The sequence below is a fragment of the Cyprinus carpio genome, chromosome B19 (assembly GCF_018340385.1).
Source record: "Cyprinus carpio isolate SPL01 chromosome B19, ASM1834038v1, whole genome shotgun sequence".
Taxonomy (NCBI): Eukaryota; Metazoa; Chordata; class Actinopteri; order Cypriniformes; family Cyprinidae; genus Cyprinus; species Cyprinus carpio.
In genome coordinates, this window is record NC_056615.1 from 26,366,911 (window position 1) to 26,387,003 (window position 20,093).

At 40.0% G+C, this 20,093-nt stretch overlaps 1 protein-coding gene across 1 annotated transcript; it reads right to left on the minus strand.

Moving 5' to 3' along the window:
* Positions 1-2,141: 2,141 nt before the first annotated feature.
* LOC109088036 (single-minded homolog 2-like) lies at positions 2,142-19,727 on the minus strand. The gene is made up of 10 exons (XM_042746006.1): positions 18,871-19,727; positions 17,461-17,543; positions 17,283-17,372; positions 14,889-14,997; positions 14,663-14,748; positions 8,944-9,143; positions 8,174-8,280; positions 6,987-7,134; positions 5,696-6,084; positions 2,142-2,509 (listed from the first exon to the last, which is right to left on the minus strand). Exons 1-10 carry the CDS (start codon positions 19,043-19,045, stop codon positions 2,142-2,144), a joined length of 1,755 nt encoding a protein of 584 aa, XP_042601940.1. The 5' UTR covers positions 19,046-19,727.
* Positions 19,728-20,093: the final 366 nt, after the last annotated feature.

A 20,093-nucleotide genomic window follows, 5' to 3' on the forward strand; every position in this document is an offset into this window, starting at 1 on the left:
TTTGTGTGCACATTTGGGCGGCGTTATGTAAATCTTATGACATCTAAATGTTATGACATAGACATGTGGGGGCGTGTTTAAACGAGGTGTTTAAGGAGGGCGTGGACAGTCTAAATTTTTATTTAGAATATCTCTTTTGGGTTTGAGACTTTAGTCTTTGCATCTTTACAGATCTTCTTTATGCACCAAGAGCTTGTAACACTCCAAAGAGAAAGGAAAACTTTAAATCACATCATATGACACCTTTAAGTTTGAAGAGTGAAAAACTGTGATCAGAATATTGATCAGTTTGTTTAAGTGGCTTCTGACTCGACCAATCACAGAGTCTGGGGCAGGACTGTCCGTCTGACTGACCAATGACAGATGTGGGTGATATAAATTAGTTTAGTCGCATAGAATTACACACTTCTTCTTTAAAGGTGCAATAAGTAGGTGTGTTTGACTTGAAGCAGAACAGAACGCTGCACAGAACAAAAACATCAAAGTACCGCGAGAGCGATTCAAAATCGCATGCACTACAATTGCTTTAGCAGTATTTTGATGCTGTACACCGATCGGTCTGTGCAGCGCTGCTTCCAGTCGAACACAACTAATGTTAGTGGTTTCTGAGAAAGCTGTTAATATTTGAAATCACTAAAACAAGCACCCCTAACTTGATAGCTCGGCCCCCAAATTCACAAGCACACTTTGTTGCTGCCAGAATTCTGACTAGAACCAGAAAATCTGAGCATATCACACCAGTCCTCAGGTCCTTACACTGGCTTCCAGTTATATTTAGGATTGATTTTAAAGTACTTTTACTTGTTTATAAATCACTCAATGGCCTAGGACCAAAATACATTGCAGATAGGCTCACTGAATATAAACCTAAGAGACCACTCAGATCATGAGGATCGAGTCAGTTAGAAATACCAAGGGTTCACACAAAACAAGGGGAGTCCGCCTTTAGTTACTATGCCGCCCGCAGCTGGAATCAGCTTCCAGAAGAGATCAGATGTGCTAAAACATTAGCCACTTTTAAATCTAGACTCAAAACTCATCTGTTTAGCTGTGCATTTATTGAATGAGCACTGTGCGATGTCCGAACTAATTGCACTGTATTTTATGTATAATCATTTTCTATTCTTAAATGTTTTAATTCATTTTAGATCAATTTTAAATCATTTTCAAAGTTTTTAAATTCCTTGCTTTTATTGTTGTGATTATATTTATGAATATTTTAATTCCTTTTATGTAAGCACTTTGAATTACCGTTGTGTGTGAAATATGCTATATAAATAAACTTGCCTTGCACCTCCCCCTTCATGAATGGACAAGCCCCTTGCTGCTGATTGGCTACAAGTGTGTGTTGGCGCTCTGCCTGATCCACTTTTAAAAGCCTTCCTCAGAAATCACTTACCTTTAAATTATTATATTGTTACAGAAATCCTGCTGAAACATTCGCTCTTTTTGCTATAGCTAAATTAGATGAGATATTTTAGTTTTGTAAATGTTGGCACAAAAACATGTTTCAAAAACAATCTGTGGATGATTATATCTTGCATATCAGTTTAGTGAAGAATAACATGCAGCAAATATGTGTCCCTGCAGCACAAAAACAGTCATAAGTAGCACAGCACTATTGAAGAAATAGACAACAATACATTGTATGGGTCAAAATTATCAATTTTTCTTTTATGTCAAAAATCATTAGGATATTAAATAAAGATCATGTTCCATGAAGATATTTTGTAAATTTCCTACTGTAAATATATCGAAACTTAATTTTTGATTAGTAATATGCATTGCTAAGAACTTCATCTGAACAACTTTAAAGATGATTTTCTCAATATTTAGATTTTTTTGCTCCCTCAGATTCCAGATTTTCAAATAGTTGTATCTCAGACAAATATTGTCCTCCTAACAAACCACACATCAATGGAGAGATTATTTATTTAGCTTTCAGATGGTGTATTTCAAAAAATTGACCCTTACGACTGGTTTTGTGGTCCAGGGTCACATATAAGGTTCGCCTGGAGGCCTTAATGACTGAAACACGTCCTCTCCTGTGTACTCCAGACGTCATGGCTGTGGAATCCCGTGTCAAACTCGCTGCTGTGAATGTGAACAGATGCTCTGTGGCTTTGCAGAAGTGCAGCGGGTCACCTCTCATTGCTGATGATGACAGAGGTGCTGATGTAATGAGGGCCGGTGGGGGTCTGGGTCCGGTGCACCTCCTCGGCCCGGTACCCTTCCGTTAAGTGGCTGAGAGCGTAGTGTCCTGATGGGACGTGTTTGGCCCAGACGTGCTGGAGGTTGAGAGAGACTTGGCTCTGGGCCACCAGGAGTCTCTTGTCCTCTGTGTGGCTCTGGTCTGAGAGTCTGCATCTCTGCGTCTGCTGGCCGAAGCCCTGGAGCGCCTGATGCTCTCTGCTGCTGCTGCGGTTCTGACCCGGCTCCTCTTTAAATGCCCCGCCGGGTCTGTAGCCGCCCTGCAGCAGCTGGGCTGTGAATGCGTTGCCTGCCGGACCTGACGGACAGAGTTGCTGCCGTTAGACATGCCGTCCAGTTATGCAGGTAATCAAACATTTACATTTATGCATTTGGCAGACACTTTTATCCTTTGTACACTTGGTGCACATTTGATCAGTTCTTTGATCAGTATTTGCAATTTTGGCCACATCTGAAAGGGATCCTAATATTGACATTACCTGAGAAGTTAAAGAAATACACTAGAAAACATTTAATAGATGTGTGGAGTAAGAATGTATAGCAGCTGAAATGTTTGAAACATATGAGTACAGTTCAGCTGAATGATAAAGTTTGCCCTCTTTAACTTTACGTTGTTCTGCTGTTTTGTGTACATCTGCTCTTTCTTCATCTTTTCTCTTTCTTGACTACTTTATATAGACTAATACAGATACAGATACAACAATCATTTCTTTAATTTTTCTATTTGACTGTCAGCACTTGAACTGCAGCTCAAACTACTTCAAATATATTGAATTAAGCAACAAACTCCATCATAATGCACAATGTTTCCATCTAACATGTATTTGAGCTGCAGCTCATCATATTAACCCTCTATGGTCTGAGGGTGTTTTGGGGCCCTGGAGAAGTTTAACTATTTAGCAGTAAACCAGTTTCCTCACCCAAATATGTTTGTAGATATGAGAGGAGAGGAGAGGAGAGGAGAGGAGAGGAGAGGTGAGGTGAGGAGAGGAAAGGAAAGGTGAGGATGGGAAAGGAAAGGAAAGGATGTGTGGAGGAGTATGGTTTCCCATACCGAGTGCACACACTCAGCAGTGAGTAGTGAACAAAAAACGCACATCCACTCCGCGAACACGCTCAGTAGCTCGCTAGTTTTAAGCCACTAACTATTAGTTATTATTAGTTAATGCCATAAAAGCTGAGCCAACAGGAGGAACAGACAAACCGATTCAATTGAGTGAGTCATTTACGCTTGAACCGCTCCAAATGATTCAAACTCGTAAATTCGATCATTCAGTTTAGGCGATTCACTAGCAAAAACCAGATCAAAATAGCCATTCATTTTGTTAAAGGGGTGGTTCATTGCAATCTCTCTTTTTTAACGTTAGTTAGTGTGTAATGTTGCTGTTTGAGCATAAACAATATCTACAAAGTTACAAAGCTGAAAGTTCAATGCAAACAGAGATTCGTCTTACAAAAATTTTGGCAGTTTAATGCCTACAAAAAACAGCTGGCGGGGACTACAACAAGTTACTTCCCGGGTTCGTGACATCACAAACACAGATAAACCCCGCCCTCGGGGAAAAGACAGCAAAGGGGACAGGGCCTTATGCTGCACTGCTTTAGAGAAGAGGAAGAGAAAAGTAGAGTAAAAATCTGTTCATATATGAATCGTGATTCTATTTTCTAACGATTCTAATTGTTTCACAAGTTTCAAAATTAATGTTCTAAAGCAGCGGTTCTTAATATGGTTCCTCGCATCGCCCTGCTCTGCATCTTTCTCTCTCCCTCTCTCTCTCTTTCTCTCTCTCTCTTATTCAGCTCAGCTCCAACAATCAACTGTTATAATTATACACTTATTTTCACATAGCTATGAGAAGCGTTAAACATGGAAGCGGATGCAGTTGCCGTACTGTATTAAAGCTTTCATCAGGATAAAACCTTATATTAAAAGCTAACATGAGCAGTAGCATTTACAAATAACAGCGTATGTAAAAGTATGAGACAACAACAAACAAAAAAAACATAGGCCTACCATTAAAAGCTGTGCTTGTATAGTTTCTGCACAATCCTCTATAATAATATCCTCTGCTTCTCAATCAAGCTCAAACTGATAAGCGATATTAACTACGCTGCTTGTTTACAATACAACCGAACCACATGGCACTGAGGTGAGGGTCGGATGATTAGATGCACTAGAGGCGGTTTAGCCAATCACAACACACTGGGCTAGCTAACCAATCAGAGCCCATTGCCTATTTCTGAGGGAGGGGCTTCATAAAAGTAGGATATGATCAGCGCGTTTCTCAGAGAAGTGGCAGAGCGGTGTGGTATAAAGGTAAATTATTTGAAAAAATTATGCGTTTTTTAAAAAACAAAACAAAGCATTAACCCATGTTAGACTGCACCCAATAAACACAATCAAGCCTAGAAAAAAAACAGTGAATCACTCTTTTAAAATCGGAGCTACGTGTATCAAGAATCACTTGATTAAGATCAGAACTTCGGAGCTGGTTTGTGAATCATTTGGTGAATTGAATGACTCGCGATCCGCTCTCTGAAGTCCTGATCTGAAATGATGGTTTGCGAATCATTTGATTCAGAACAGGACTTCGGAGCGGGTTTGTGAATCTTTTTTCTGATTTCTTTTTTTTTTAATTAAACAGTACAAAACCATTTGGTTAAACTATGGCTAGTGTAGCAAAACCATGGTTAATTTGTGGTTATGATTTATGAAGGTAAATTTAAGACGTTTTAAAGACTTTTTTAAGACCAAGTATAGAAAATTTATGGAATAAATTGAAATTAACAAAATATGTCAATATGGTCTCTAAATGTGTGGGAGCACAGAGTGGGCTGTATTAGCAACAGTTTGAAAATACAACTTATTTTCTAATTGTAGTTTTTAATAAATTTTACAGAACATAAAAAAAAAAATTACTAAACTATAATATGGAAATAACTTCTGATCACAACACAAAAATGTGATATTTTTCCTCAGTATGTTTGTCTTGTTTTCCACTTCCTTCATATCTTCAGACCTATATCTGTAAAAAAAACCATGTAATTAATTAAAGGAATTTTTCTTACTGTCCGTTCCAGTAGTGCGCACTGAACTGGGAAAAAAGACATTTAAATTTGCTGCTTCCTCTGCCTGGAATAATCCACAAAATAACTTGAAGCTTAAGGAGCTGGTCTCATTGGATGTTTTTAACGTGATTTTAAATGATTTGGAGGCAGATGTACGTTAGTTATGTATTGGTTATTTTTATTGTTATTTTATTTCTGTTTGATAGATGCTATTTGCTAGATCTACGTGAGTTTTGTGTTACTGACAGTCTTGGCCTGGACGCTCTAGAAGAGATATTTAATCTCAATGTGCTTTTCCTGGTAAAATAAAGGCTAAAAAAAATTCAAAAGATTCATAAGTCAAGACACACTGGAAAACAAAATTGCAGAAGATAGGTCTTGTTTGTCTGTGGTTCTGATGTATGTGGGCTGTTACCTGAGTATGCGCAGCTCCAGGGCGTTTCTCTGCGGGAGAGGTGCATCTGTGTCTGCACAGGTGTGTGTGCGTAGGACAGTGTGTAGGACGGCTCGGGGACGTGCGTCTGCTCCTGACAGGATGGCAGGCTGCAGGGACTTGACTTCCATGAGGGACACTCCACTTCATCAGCATGCAGTGAGGTCTGGAAACCATTCCCAGGTGAGCCTGCCAGCGCTCTTACCTGCGGATATGGGGGAGCTTTTGGTTTGCTTTGGATTTTGGCTGCTTTGGCTTTCAGCTGTTTGCGTGAGTCCTGAGGAGCCGCCAGACTCGAGGCCTTATAGGAGAGAGATGGTCTGGATCTGCTCTGGTCCTGAGAGAGCTGCATCTGTTTATATTCCACATGGCTGCAGAAATACACATTAGTGAACACGGGGTTTCTGCAGGTCTGAACAAGTCTTAAATCACCCTTCCATAAATTAAGGTCTGAAAGATGTCTTAAATCAGAGCAGAAAGTCTTAAATTCATGAAGTTGTGGTATAAAATATCACATTATCACAACTGCTAAATATCTTCATTTGTAGTTCTTTGTTGTTTTCCAGTACAAATATCTAAACATCCTTAAATCAAGATGTATTTACTGGAGATGCAAAATGAAGAGTCTTGTTTTCTGTGAAACTGAAAAAATCAAGTGAGTTTATGCATAAGAACAAATATTTGTCAATGGGGAATGAAAACTTGTTTCCCTTTGAATTAAGCTAATTTTTCAGACTACATTGGCAGATATTTGTTCATTTTAATCATAAACTCTTTTGATCTTTTTTTTTTCATAAAACAATCATTCTTATCTGATGTCATGTTGCATCTCATGTCTTGATTTAAGGATTTTTAGATATTTGTACTGGAAAACAAGACAGAAATACAGAGGAAGATTTTCTTTTGTTTGCAGTGTGATCAGAAAATACAGTAAAAGTTATAATACAGTAAAAGCTTGTGGAAAGCAGTTTTATGTTTTAGCGCAATATTGTGTTGATGTTGATTTCATGGATTGTAGCAGCAAACACACTGTGTGATGATCATGCTGTATCGTAGGCTATCTTTGGTTGCAAGACAGTGACAAAAGCTGTCTTTGAACCTCTCTCACTGTACGACATAAGAGCACCGATTAGGAGCCACGATTGTTTCATGATGCCAATCTTTTGTCTGGGACAGCCGGAAACTGTGCAGTGTGTTTCAGGCTTTAAAGAGTCATATATTTCCCTTCATGAATCCTACAGAAGTGCTGTTATGGAAGTGAAAGGTCACTCACGTGAGGACGTAGTTGACGCTGACGATGCAGTGCGGCCGAGACGAGCGGCTGTTGTGAACGATGGTGGCGCAGCTCTGCACCCAAACCCAGCCGCCGTGTTTGGACAGCATCCGGTAATACTTGGTGGTGACCTGCCCCTTCACCAGCACTGACACACACAAACACACACACGACTGAATGACAGGGTTGGGGGTAACGCATTACAAGTTACGCAAGTTATGTAATAGATTACTTTGAGTAACTAGTAAAGTAATGCATTACTTTTTAATTTAGAAGGAAATATGAGTTACTTTTTCAAATAAGTAACGCCTGTTACTTTGTTTCTCATGTATTGAGTGACAGCTCTGGTGTTGCCATGGTGACAGAAATCAGGAGTAAGTGCAGAGTGTTGTGTGTGAACATGATCTTACTGTAGTTCTAGACTAAATATCAACATGTGTTTACTCAAAAACACATTCAGTGTTCCTCAAAATCAATAAAAACAGTCAAATACAAACTCAGAATATTAGACAAACCTGCAATAATTAAATATGTTAAATAAGACAAATATCATTTATGTGTTTAATGCCATTTTATTAACCAGTGTCTTTGCTACTGACCTTCTTTGATCTAATTCAATCGTACTAATAATCAAAAATGACACATTTGTGTTTGATTTGTGTTACTGCTGAATAGTGCTGAACTTTCTTCTCTTGCGTCATATTCTTCATGTGATTAGTTTGAGCGGCGCCCTCTACTGTACAGATGAGAATTTACACTTCCTTCAGCCTGAGCCACATTCACTTCACTTTTGGTGTGAAAGGGCTTTTACATTTGTAAAAGAAGAATTTTTTTATATTAAAGAAATCAAACAAGCAAGCCCTGCCCAGATTTAAAAAGTAACTCAGAAGTAACGTAACGCATTACTTTCCATAAAAAGTAACTAAGTCCCTACTTTTTAGGGAGTAATGCAATATTGTAATGCATTAATTTTAAAAGTAACTTTCCCCAACACTGCTGACTGAATATTTATTTTGTTCTCAATCGTGTTCCTGGAACGCAGCCCACACCCGGCATGTCTGCACAATTACAAACACCTGACTCCAGTCGTCAGCTTGTTACACACTCCAGACCTGACGTGTGTGTGTGTCGGTGGAGCTCCAGGAACACGGCTGAGAAGCGCTGATGAAGCGCATGCAGCGACTCACGTAAATGATGCGCGTGTCGCAGGTGGAAGACATCGCAGCCATGGACGTGATGGTAGAGAGTCTTCTCAATCAAATCCTGCGGCTCGTAACCCGTTAACTCAGCCACCCTGATACACAAACAAGACTGCATTTACCCTCCTGTAACACACACACTCGTTCAGCAATGTTTTCATTCACCGCTCCTCGCTGTTGAAATAATCTTCTGAAACCCATGCTGTCTGGACCATTTTCAAGAAATGTATGATCACTTAACTACATCCCACTCAAAAATATCCTCATCTGTGCTTTCATACCCTGGTTTAGCTCATACTGATCTGGACAACGTTTGAAATTTTCTACTGCTAGCACTTTTTATGTTTCTTTGGAAAAATGCATCTACTTAAATGAATAAATGTAAATGTGTAACTGTGTTCATGAAAGAAGCTCCTTGTGTTCAGATAACTGCACACTGTTCTCTTCAGACGTCCTTGTGTTTTTAATGTCTGAGCAGATATTATGAGCGGCGCTGTTATTTGTGTTCTAGCATTGGCCATAAATGCTTAATGGTTAAAAATCACAGCTGAGATTTTTTTTTTTTTAAGTAATGGAGATCTGTTGTAAGCTGTATTTTCCAACTTTAAGACATTCACATTAAGAGACCTTTAGTCTTTAAATTTTCTTTACTTGCTTGGAAAAAGACTAAAATTTGCCTTTGTGAAGCCTGCAGAACCCCTGGTCACTCTAAGCACATTTCATTGTGGGATACAGTATTGTGTTGGAGTGAAGCTCACCTGCTGTCCAGGAAGATGAGTTTGAGGTCCAGACTGGCGCGGAACATGAACATGTTGCTGTTGAGTTTGATTTCGGTGACGCCGCTGGGAGGAAGAGACTGACCGATCGCCACCAGCCCCACGATCTGATAGCAGGACTCAAACAGAGACACGTCCATCAGCAGCTGACGGAGCTTCAGATAACCGCTACAGTGGATCACCTGCACACACACAGTTTTTTTGTCGTTTTCTTTTTTTCTCGACAAGTAATGAATTTATTAAGATGGGGAACAGTCATATTTCTTAGCATGCACATCAAATGGGAGACTTTTCAGACGTGTACTTCAACTTCGCAACGGTGCCAGGCGTGAGTCAAACGAGCGCAGAAAATGTGCCAGATGAGATAAGCTTCAGTAGATCATCAGTGAACTGTGGTCTGATGAGATATTATCAGGTTATATGTCAGTAAACCAAACTTCCCTGCCCTGTCAGCTGTTTTACTGTACTCACGGTGCACATTCTTCAACTTTACACGAAAATTACGAGCACGCTCTACATTGCTTCATCATAATAAAGCGCAAAAAAACTATGAGCATTCAATGTAGTTCTGTTGTCAGGTAAGTCATGAAATTAACAAAAAGGCGATCAAAGCTGCAAACTGTACATGCATCACTTTATAGAATGTCTCTCAAATGCACTAGAATATTCTGCAGTTTGAGATCAAATGAGGGCACCTCAGTCGTGGTATTGCCAGCCCGTGACTTGAACCCACAACCTTAGGGTTAGGAGTCAAACGCTCTAACCACTAGGCCACAACTTCCCCGTAAAACATATTACTCCATTCCTGCACTTAAGTGCAAACTTTAGTTTCGATTTGATTAATTGCCCTGCTATATGCTTTTGGGTATGTTAATTTAAAAAGGCGGCCATAGCTGTTTTCTCTGAAGTGTTGGGTGGCTGTGTATTTGTTTGTTGTCTGTCAGTGGAAGCATTCAGCCTCCTCGTGTAAAGACCTACGAGTGTAAAGACTTGTGACTTTACCTGTGCAATAGAGACCTGCACTCCCATGGGAGTACCGTGGGACACGTGGGACCCAACGCAACAGGGTGCAGTACGGGACAACTCTTGATGGGCGAGTGCGGGTGTGGGGGGAAGAGACATGTGTGTGTGCGGGATGCGTGAGAATAAAATGATTCGCGGGACTCCTGCAAAATAGATATTATCTAAACATAAAGTGTCTAAAACATAAAAGTTGTTAGACTCATTTTTACACCCTTGCATTTGAGTGATGCTGTGTACAGAACTTTTGATTTTTTATATACATTTTTATTTTATTTTATATTCTATCTCATTCCCCTTTAATTTTTGATCTCTGTTGCTTTTTAGGTAACCTTTTATTGTAAAGCACTTTGGATCAACGATGGTTGTGTTAATGTTGTGCTCTATAAATTGACTTACTGTGCAACTTTAACTGAGGAAAGAAACAGGGCAATGCACTTAAGCACTCTTTTCCCCTTTGTACTCTTTTCTGTCCTCTCCCTTCCACCTCTATCATGTGTTTTCAGTACATTCTGGTTGTCTCACAACAACATTCTAACATCTCTTGCAGACGGCAACACAATCTTCTTAACCTGCGTCCTATCTCTACATCCTCTACTGCACTTCTTTCTTTCTCTGTGGGTCTCTGGAATTGTCAGTCAGCTGTTGAAAAAGCTGACTTCATTTCTGCTTTTTCTTTGCAATCCACACTCAGCATCTTGGGCTTGACTGAGACCTGGATTCATCCAGAAGACTCAGCAACCCCAGTTGTTCTAGTTAACAACTCTCTTTCTCTTACACACCCCACCAGGTTGGCCGGGGTGGGGGCACTGGTCTACTCATTTCTAACAATTGGAAATATTCAACCCACTCTCCTCTATGCAATTATGACTCATTTGAATCTCTTGCGATCACTGTAACAGCTTCTATAAAACTCCAGGTTGTGGTAATTTACCACCCTCCTGGGCAAATTCTATCCACTTTCCTAGAAGAGCTGGATGGGCTGCTGTCCTCATTACCGGAGGATGGCAGTCCACTTTTAGTCTTTGGCGACTTCAACATTCATCTGGACAAGCCTTATGCTTCAGACTTCCATTCACTCCTCGCTTCATTTAATCTCAAACACCTTACCACTACAAGCACGCACAAATCAGGCAACCAACTTGACTTAATTTGTACACGCAACTGTACTGCAGACAACATTTTGGTAAAGCCCCTACGCATCTCTGACCATTTCTTCATTACATTTAACCTACATTTTGCTAACTGTGCACCCCCAACCCCTATACCAGTTACTTTTAGATGAAACCTACACTCACTTTCCCCCTCCCATCTTTCCTGTGTAGTATCCTCCTCTCTTCCTTCACCTACCCATTTCTCATCTCTGGATGTGAATGCAGCAACTGACACTTTATGCTCTACTTTAACCTCTTGTCTAGATGATATGTGTCCTCTCTCCTCCAGGCCAGCACGGGCTGCCCCTTCTTACCCCTGGTTATCTGTGTTCTTCGTGAGCATCGAACCAAACTCAGGGCAACAGAGAGAAAATGGTGCAAATCAAAAGATCCGTCAGACCTGAGTATGTATCAGCCAAATCTTCATACTTGCACAACAAGATCAACAGCGCTCCAGACATCTCAGAGCTTCTAATCTCTTCAAAACATTCAGTTCTCTCCTCTGTCCCCCTCCACCGCCTCCCACCACTTCTATTACAGCTGATGATTTCGCCACATTCTTCACAGACAAAACCAGAACAATCAGTAGTCAATTCTCAGCCCAACACACACAGGACCTCCAACCAACCACATCCACTGCTAAAACTCCCATCTTCTCCTTCTGTCCCCTCACTGAGGCAGAAGTATCAAAACTTCTCCTCTAGACCAATTCCTACAACATGCCCTCTAGACCCACTCCCCTCACATCTTTTCCAAGCAATCTCTCCTACACTGTTTCCTGCACTCACACATCATCAACACATCTCTCCTCACAGGCACCTTCCCCACTGCATTCAACCAAGCTCGGGTAACCCCACTGCTCAAGAAACCTACATTAAACAATTCACTTACAGATAGCTACAGACCTGTCTCTCTTCTTCCATTCATAGCGAAAACCTTCGAAAGAGTTGTTTTCAACCAGGTATCATTGTTTCTTTCACAGAACAACAAACTGGACAGTAACCAGTCAGGTTTCAGGAGTGGCCATTCAACTGAGACTGTGCTACTTTCAGTCACGGAAGCCCTGCGGATTGCAATAGCTGATTCCAAATCATCAGTTCTTATTCTGCTGGATCTGTCTACTACTTTTGACACTGTCAATCATCATATCCTCCTGTCTGCCCTCTCATCTGGGCATCACAGGGATTCCCCTTCGCTGGTTTGAATCTTATCTCACTGGTAGGTCTTTCAGGGTGATCTGGGGAGGTAATGTATCCAAAGCACATCAGCTGGTCTCTGGGGTTCCTCAGGGATCAGTTCTTGGACCCCTCCTCTTCTCCATATACACAACATCACTGGGTCCCATCATACAGGCACATGGCTTCTCCTACCATTCCTATGCTGATGACACACAGCTCTATCTTTCATTTCAACCAGATGATCCAGCGGTAGCTGCACGGATCTCAGGCTGCCTGGTGGACATCTCAGCCGTGAACACACACCCAGAACAGTGGGTAGCCATTTATAAGTTTGTGTTTCTTTCATTATGTTGATCTTCATCTCTACAGCATGATTTCACCATCCAGCTAGGTTCTTCTATAATTACCCCATCAACTTCAGTTCGGATCTTGGTGTAACCTTTGATGACCAGCTGACCTTCAAAGACCGCACTGTAAAGACTGCTCGATCTTGCAGGTTTGCATTGAACAACATCAGAAAGATCATGCCCTTTCTAACAGAGCATGCTACACAACATTTTGTCCAGGCCCTTGTCATTTCTTGGCTGGACTATTGCAATGCTCTTCTGGCTGGACTTCCATCAAGCACAATCAAACCTCTACAAATGATTCAGAATGCAGCGGCACGACTGGTCTTCAACGAGCCCAAAAGAGCCCATGTTACACCTCTTTTTATCTCCTTGCAGTAGCTACTGGTTGCATCTTGCATCAAGTTCAAGACATTGATGCTTGCATAAAGAACAGCCACAGGCTCAGCACCTGCTTCTTCCACTCACTACTATGAATCTGCATCCCCTCCAGAAGTCTGAAAACTGTGAGCGACGCCTTGTGGTACCATCACAGAGAGGCTCAAAATCACTTTCCAGAACTTTCTCATTCACCATTCCTGGCTGGTGGAATGGTCTTCCCACCCCTATCCGGAATGCTGAATCCCTGACAATTTTTAAGTGACTCATCTTTTTTGACGCTACTTGACTTCATCCTAAAAAAATTTATAAATCTTTTTCTCTTTTCTTTCATCTCTCTCTGTCTAGCTTGTACTTATTTGAATAATGCTTGAAACTTGGTATTACAAGCACTTCCTGTGTCTATTTGCCTCTTTAAGATGAATCGAGTGTTCCTGTGGCTCAGTGGTAGAGCATTGCATTAGCAGCGCAAAAGGTCATGGGTTCGATTCCCAGGGAACACACATACTGTTAAAAAAATAAAAATAAAAAAATGTATAGCCTGAATGCACTGTAAGTCAAAGCGTCTGCTAAATGCATAAATGTAAATGAATTGCTTGATGTATTGCACAATTGTAAGTTGCTTTGGCTAAAAGTATCTGTTAAATATATAAATGTATACTAGAAAATGAGTGCTTATTATTATTCATTTGTTAATTTTTAAAGTACAAATGAAAATGAAACATTTTAAATGCATAAAATAACTAATTTAACATTCTGGCATGTGCCTTTTCACATTGTTATCACTATCGGCATGTCTCATCCATGAGTATGCAATGTTGGAGAACAAGCTTTTGGGGGTTTTGAGAATCAGAACCAAGCTGACTGAGCAATAAAGCTATAGTGAGCCCCTTTATCAAAATACCTGGAGGTCAGGAATAATACAAAAATGTCATATTCACTCAGTATTATTTGATCTAATTCACAAATATCTCAATTACAATTAAGTATAAATGTATTGTATATTCAGTTGTGTTTTAGGCACTAAAACAGTCCAGTACTTTATGTACTGGAAACATCCTGGCTCCACTACTACATTTGGTCCCCACAATGTTGCATAAACAAGTACACAGACACACTCAGATATTTTTTGTCCTGTTGACCCGCCTCCGAATCCAGAGTCTGATTTATTCTCTATGTAACATAAACCACTTGTTTATTGCCAAGGTAAATTTTAAACAAATCTCCAAAGCCTGACTGATGAAGCGAGTGAAGACGCAGGGAAAATGTCATCGGTTTATGATGTATTCAAATATGCGGTTTGCTTTCAAACGAGTCTTTGCTACATTTAATCAGATCAGCTTTGAGGGTCAGTTCATGCCGCACAGTGTCGACAGTGAAATGGCAGCGAATCTGGCTCTAAAGTGGCTCTCCATGTGAACTCGAGCTCTTGAGAAATGTTTTGACTTAATGACATTTGCAATGCAAAACTCGGCTTTGAGATGAGCTCGCAGAAAATAACGCCCGCGGGAAAGTAACCATGAGCATATAATTTTACTGGCCGTCATCTGCTTTAATTCCAAACAAACACACGTGTGTATGTGTTTGATGGTTTATTAGTACAGCTGAGGAGAGACGAACTGACCTTATAACCGCCGCAGGTGAGTCCCGCGTTCCGCTTCGCCAGAACACACTTCATGCGCAGGAAGAACGAGCGCTCGAGCTCCAGCTCTGCAACAGATCAGCTTTGTGATGAATATGAATTTAATTCTCGTGCGTGCGTGTGTTTGTGTGTGTGTGTGTGTGTGTGTGTGTGTGTGTGTGTGTGTGTGTGTGTGAGAGAGAGAGAGAGAGAGAGAGAGAGAGTGTACCCTGCAGGAAGTGTGGCTGCAGCGGCTGGTGTGCGCTCAGCACGGCGCTCATCTCGTCGTGGTCTGATGGATGAATGTACTCAAAGATGCTGTTACCGGTCAGTTCCACCTACAGCACACACAGACATCACATTCTAAACCACCATTCAGTCACGCTGCTTTGCCTTTTGCCAGATAATTACCAGGCGGCCTAAAGAGAAACCAGTCAAATAGCTGCAAAGTGGGGAAAACCCAGCTGAGATTAAGATGAGAACCTGTGTCATTTAAGAAGATTACATCAACTCACAAAAATGCCTATTGTGAAAAGGGTGTGTATTCGCACATTTAAGTCTGTCTGTGTGTTTGTGTGTGTGTGTGAAGCTAAGCTCCTGTTTGTCTGAAATTGATCTGCGTCCATCTCAAAGAGACGGTCTGATTCCCGCTGCAAAGAGTTCATGTATAAAAACATGATTTGCATGTGAAAACAAAAGCGGATTCTGTGCTGGACTTTGATCCATTTTTGTGTGTAAATTAGCAGGGCACATCAGACACAGGGAAGGTCACTCCCCAGCACTTCAGCGACAAATGAGTTTCTGCGCAGCTGCGGCATGGCGCGATAATCTGCTCTTTGTAGCGCCGCGGCTCGATCGTGCAGGAATGCACACTTTACTGAACACACTCACTGTGTGCTTGGCTTCATATCTGCACAGAGTGTCGGTCTCAGCCGTTCACGCTGTCGTTCTGCAGTAACCAGCGCATTTGAATGCTCAGTAGTCAGCAAACACAGGTGTTCCCGCACTAACAGCATCATCTGCGATGGGGCGCGTCTCTCGCGGCCGCTGCTGCTTTGACTAGGCTATAAAAACAGCGTTTTCCGTTCAACTCACCCGTGGAGATCTTCAGGAGGACGAATATAGATCCTGGGCCTACAAACTAGACTTTTAGTTCATCTTTTCTATAAATCAAGGAAATACTTAAAATTCTTCTTTCAATACTTCTCAACTAGACTTGTTGGACACTATCTCTTGTCTCCAAGAAACACTTTTTTTCAGTTTTAATGTTAGTTTTAAAGTGACTGCATTACAGTAGTTCTAACACAGATTTTGTTTGTTAATTTGTTTGTTTTTGTATTTTGTTTTTAGTTCAAATCAAATTCAGGAATCCCTCAACCCAAACAAATTAATCTCTGGGATTGCATGCTGATCATTGATTTCTGTCTGCTGTAGTCCATCTCTTTTCCTATTTTGTGAAGTCGTGGAAAAGCAAGAGCAAAAATAGAGTTTCCCATGACAGACGTTGTTTTTCCTGCAGTGGTTTATTTCCGCATTTGAAAAGGGTCCACAGAAATATTCAGCTGAGGTTTCGTCTCATGCTTCCTGCAGCACTCGTTCCCTTTCTTCTGAGCTGTCAGATGATCCTGAAGGCCAGCAGCGGCAGATTCTTCTCTTCACTGCTCAGATGAAGCTGTTTGTGAAGTTTCTGAAGGGTCTGTTCCTCAAAGAGACTCTGATTGTCCTGCTTGTCGTCTCCTGTCAGATGCAGTTTGCTGTCTTTAGGATGGTAGGGCAAAGCCTGCGTCTCTCATCAGATGGAGGAATGTGTTGTGTTTGCTCATTTTTAGAAGCAAAATGTAATTTGGAAAGTATAAAGTGCACAAGGCCTGAACACTTTATGAAGCGGTGCTAATACTACTAAAGAACCGAATGAATCAGCACAGACGAATTTCATAAAGGGATAATTCACCCAGAATGTGAGAATTTCCACACCTTCATTTTCTTCCAAACCAAATTTGAGAAATGTGGGTGTTTTTTGTCTATAAAGTGGAAGTCAATGGGCACTAGAGTTGTTTGGTTATGAAAGTTCTTTTGTGTTCAACAGAAGAAAGAAATTCAAACAGGTTTGGAAGGTCATGAGGGAGAATAAATAAATAATAAATGACTTTGGGATAACTATCTCAGTAAGAGTCTATGCAGAGTTTTCTTATATTGCAGTAATAGCCGCTGAAAAAATGGCATCACAGTTAAAAATGACAACGCTAGTCCTAGACCTTATGTCACTAATGTAATTTTTAATGTAATTTCAAACAGTAATTTTTAAATTGTATTTCCATTAAATCAATTCTACACTGGTTTTTTTTCAAACACACACACAAATTTGAATGTGTTGAGTCTCTTTACATTCCCAGATACAAAATCTAAACATTTTAAACAAGCAGAAGCCCAGTGTTTTTCAGACTTCAGACTAGACTGAATTTCTCAATAGAAGCACAAATGAGGATATGGAGCAAACAAAAGTGTGCATGAATTCACTTCACATTCCCCAGATAGAATTATAACGTTATGTCTGTTATGTGTGTGTTGAAGTGTGTTATCACTGTGGCCCTGAACTGACCCTGGTTTCAGGTTAAACTCTCACCTGTGACAAACCCAGATGTACCGAAGCTGTTTCTGAAATGTACATGATTTTACCATCAGGCGCGACGACAAACACAAACCCGTCCAGCGTCTGAAAGATAAAACCAGGGAGCATAATAACAAACATTTAATTTCAAGAAATTAGCGTCAAAATATAAAGTGGTTTTAAAGGCTCGCACCTGCAGCAGGTGAGATCCCAGATCTTTGGCCATGATGTCCAGAGGACTGACCCTCGCCGACTGACCCCAGGCCTCTCCGAGCCCTCACACACAAACACAAACACACTCAAATACTGACCTACACACGGAACGACGTTTTGTAAAAACCTTTATTACACGTCACATAAACAGCTGGAGTTTTATCACATTGATATTGTGTGCTTTGTGAAGAATTCATTCAGATTTTGCGTTTAAAAAAAAAAATCAATGAGTGACCGCCTTAGTATTAAAATCTAATTTAAAAAGCAGTTTTACTGGAGTTATTAAAATCTTTATCACATATGTTAATTACATTTATCTGTCAAGTTTGCGTAGTGAATCTGGGGGAAATGATTTGGGCATAATCCTAAATTTCCTGAAATAATTATTATAAATAAGTGATTAGACAGTAATCAAAACTCCCTTCCGAGCATGTCATTTTGCTACAGAATATGTCTTTTCCAGAAATATTTTTAAAAGACAAAGCAAAATACTAAAATGTATGATTATTACGTATTTTATATTACTGCGTGTTATCAAGTCCATCAGAGACAAACTGACAATATAATAATTTACTCTTTACATTATATATATACAGCATTATTTAATATTATCTAAACTTCCACGTAGCCTAAAACGGAAATTAAAGATATTAAATGGTTGAGTTTAATTTGAATTTTGCAAAGGTAGCTAATTTATAGGCAAAAAAGAAACATTAATTCTTCATAAATTAATAGACTCTATAGCGTCAAAGTAATCCGATATAGATTTTTTTCTTCCATTTGTGAAATATTTATCCATTTTACAATTTGAGATCTGTTATGACACATTATAAATATATATTTTGACTCAGCAAAAAAAGCAGATTTTCACTGCAAGCGAAAGTCTTCGACAGCGAGACTGAATCTGCGATTAATGTGTGCTGATGGAGATTAAATTACAAACTCAAGAGGGGAAAAAAGAACAGGGAATAATTATTTTCAAGAAACTGAAAAACGCTATAAAGTATTTTTTAGACCTCTGGTCATTTACAGCTTTATTATTATATTTTCAGATGGTTTTGAGTAACCAGTTTCATTTCATCACGCAGAGCACATCTGATCAAAACGAATTCAGATTCTATTAATTTTCACCATTTGGCCTATTATTTTTTATTCATTTTATTTTAAACTTTTAGACTTCGAGTGGTTAAACTAATTAACTTAACCAAAATGCTGGTTTTCAAATGCTTTACGGTTAATTAAATTAAATTGTCCGACCTTTTAATTTTGAAATTAATTACTGAAACATCATAAAATAAAAATAAAAAGATAAACTGAAAATCAGTGTGATCAAAGTAGATTTGCGTGTAGTGTCTGCTTTAAATCGGTCTGAAATCGGATCGTAACTCACCGTCTGGAAACACGGCTCTCATCTTCAGGTAGCTTGTGGTCAGTCTGATGATCGACGCTTTGTCCAGCTGAGATGTGATGGCCGAGGGCAGCGGCAACAGTTTGGCCAGTTCATAAAATTCTCCATTTTCTTTTTCTCTTCGTGTCTTCGCAGCATTCTTGGACTTTTCCTTCATTTCTGACACATGGAGAAGAAGGACGCGTCTAAAGCGCTGCTGTCGTTTGCGGCTAGTCTCGAACAGAACGCGACACGATGATCATGGTCACTCACTAGAACGCTAAACTCGGTTTATTGTTTTCCTGCGTGTTTTCCGTTTCTGTTGCAGTGAAAGATCGACTACTGACGGCCTTTGTTTGGCATGAAGAGTCCTGGGCTTTATTGTGAATTAAAATGAATAAAATTGAAACGACTGGAAATCTCCTCTAACACTGATTCTTCTCACGCTGAAAGTATTTCCAGAAACGTCCTTCAATAAATCAGCCAGTCCTGTCGCTTTAGATTTCGATTCTGATCACTTTTTTATATACTTTAGAAAGGGAATTGAACTCGAGCATCACATTTCAGCGCCACTATCGCTTTTGAATTCGCTTTGGCGTTTTGATTTAAAACGTTAAAAAATGGCAAATTACAGTGATAAAATAATACAAACATCTAATAAATCCATGACGATCAGCATAAAAGTAAAAATAGTGAAGATGAGTTTACGGTGAACGTCTATTCAGTGTGTCCATGTTCTCCAGTCCTCCATTTCACAAGCCCGTGTTTATTTCCATGTTAAAATCTTTAATTGTCCTTTTTAGTCCTTTGAATATTCCTCTCAGAGTCCGTAGATTCCGTCCAGCCATTCAATTATTCAGGCGCTGTGATCGCCAATGAGAAAGAGAGAGAGAGAGAGAGAGAGAGAGAGAGAGAGAGAGAGAGAGAGAGAGAGAGAGAGAGAGAGAGAGAGAGAGAGAGGGAGGTTCAGAATGACTCTTCTTACGTCACTCTCTCTTGTGTTTGAGCAGGATGATGATGTCAAGGGACCATATTTTTATATTTTATGAATGACTTTAAATTATAATGTAAATTTCTTGGAACAAACAAAAACAACAACAACAAAAAAGCACTGAAAACATGTAATCCTCTGAAACTTATGTAATTTTCGTTTCTTTTTTTTAGGACTAGGCTATCTGGTAGCTAATGTGAATATGTAATACCTCTTGTTCTTGTGGCACTGAATA

Bases quoted from the DNA above. Each gene is read 5' to 3' on its own strand.
- LOC109088036 (XM_042746006.1), bottom strand. From the start codon at position 19,045: ATGAAGGAAAAGTCCAAGAATGCTGCGAAGACACGAAGAGAAAAAGAA. The intron at 14,749-14,888 runs GTACACTCTCTC...GATCTGTTGCAG, and splicing joins GCAGCCACACTTCCTGCAGG to AGCTGGAGCTCGAGCGCTCG. The intron at 2,510-5,695 runs GTAACAGCCCAC...TCTGTCCGTCAG, and splicing joins CTGGAGCTGCGCATACTCAG to GTCCGGCAGGCAACGCATTC.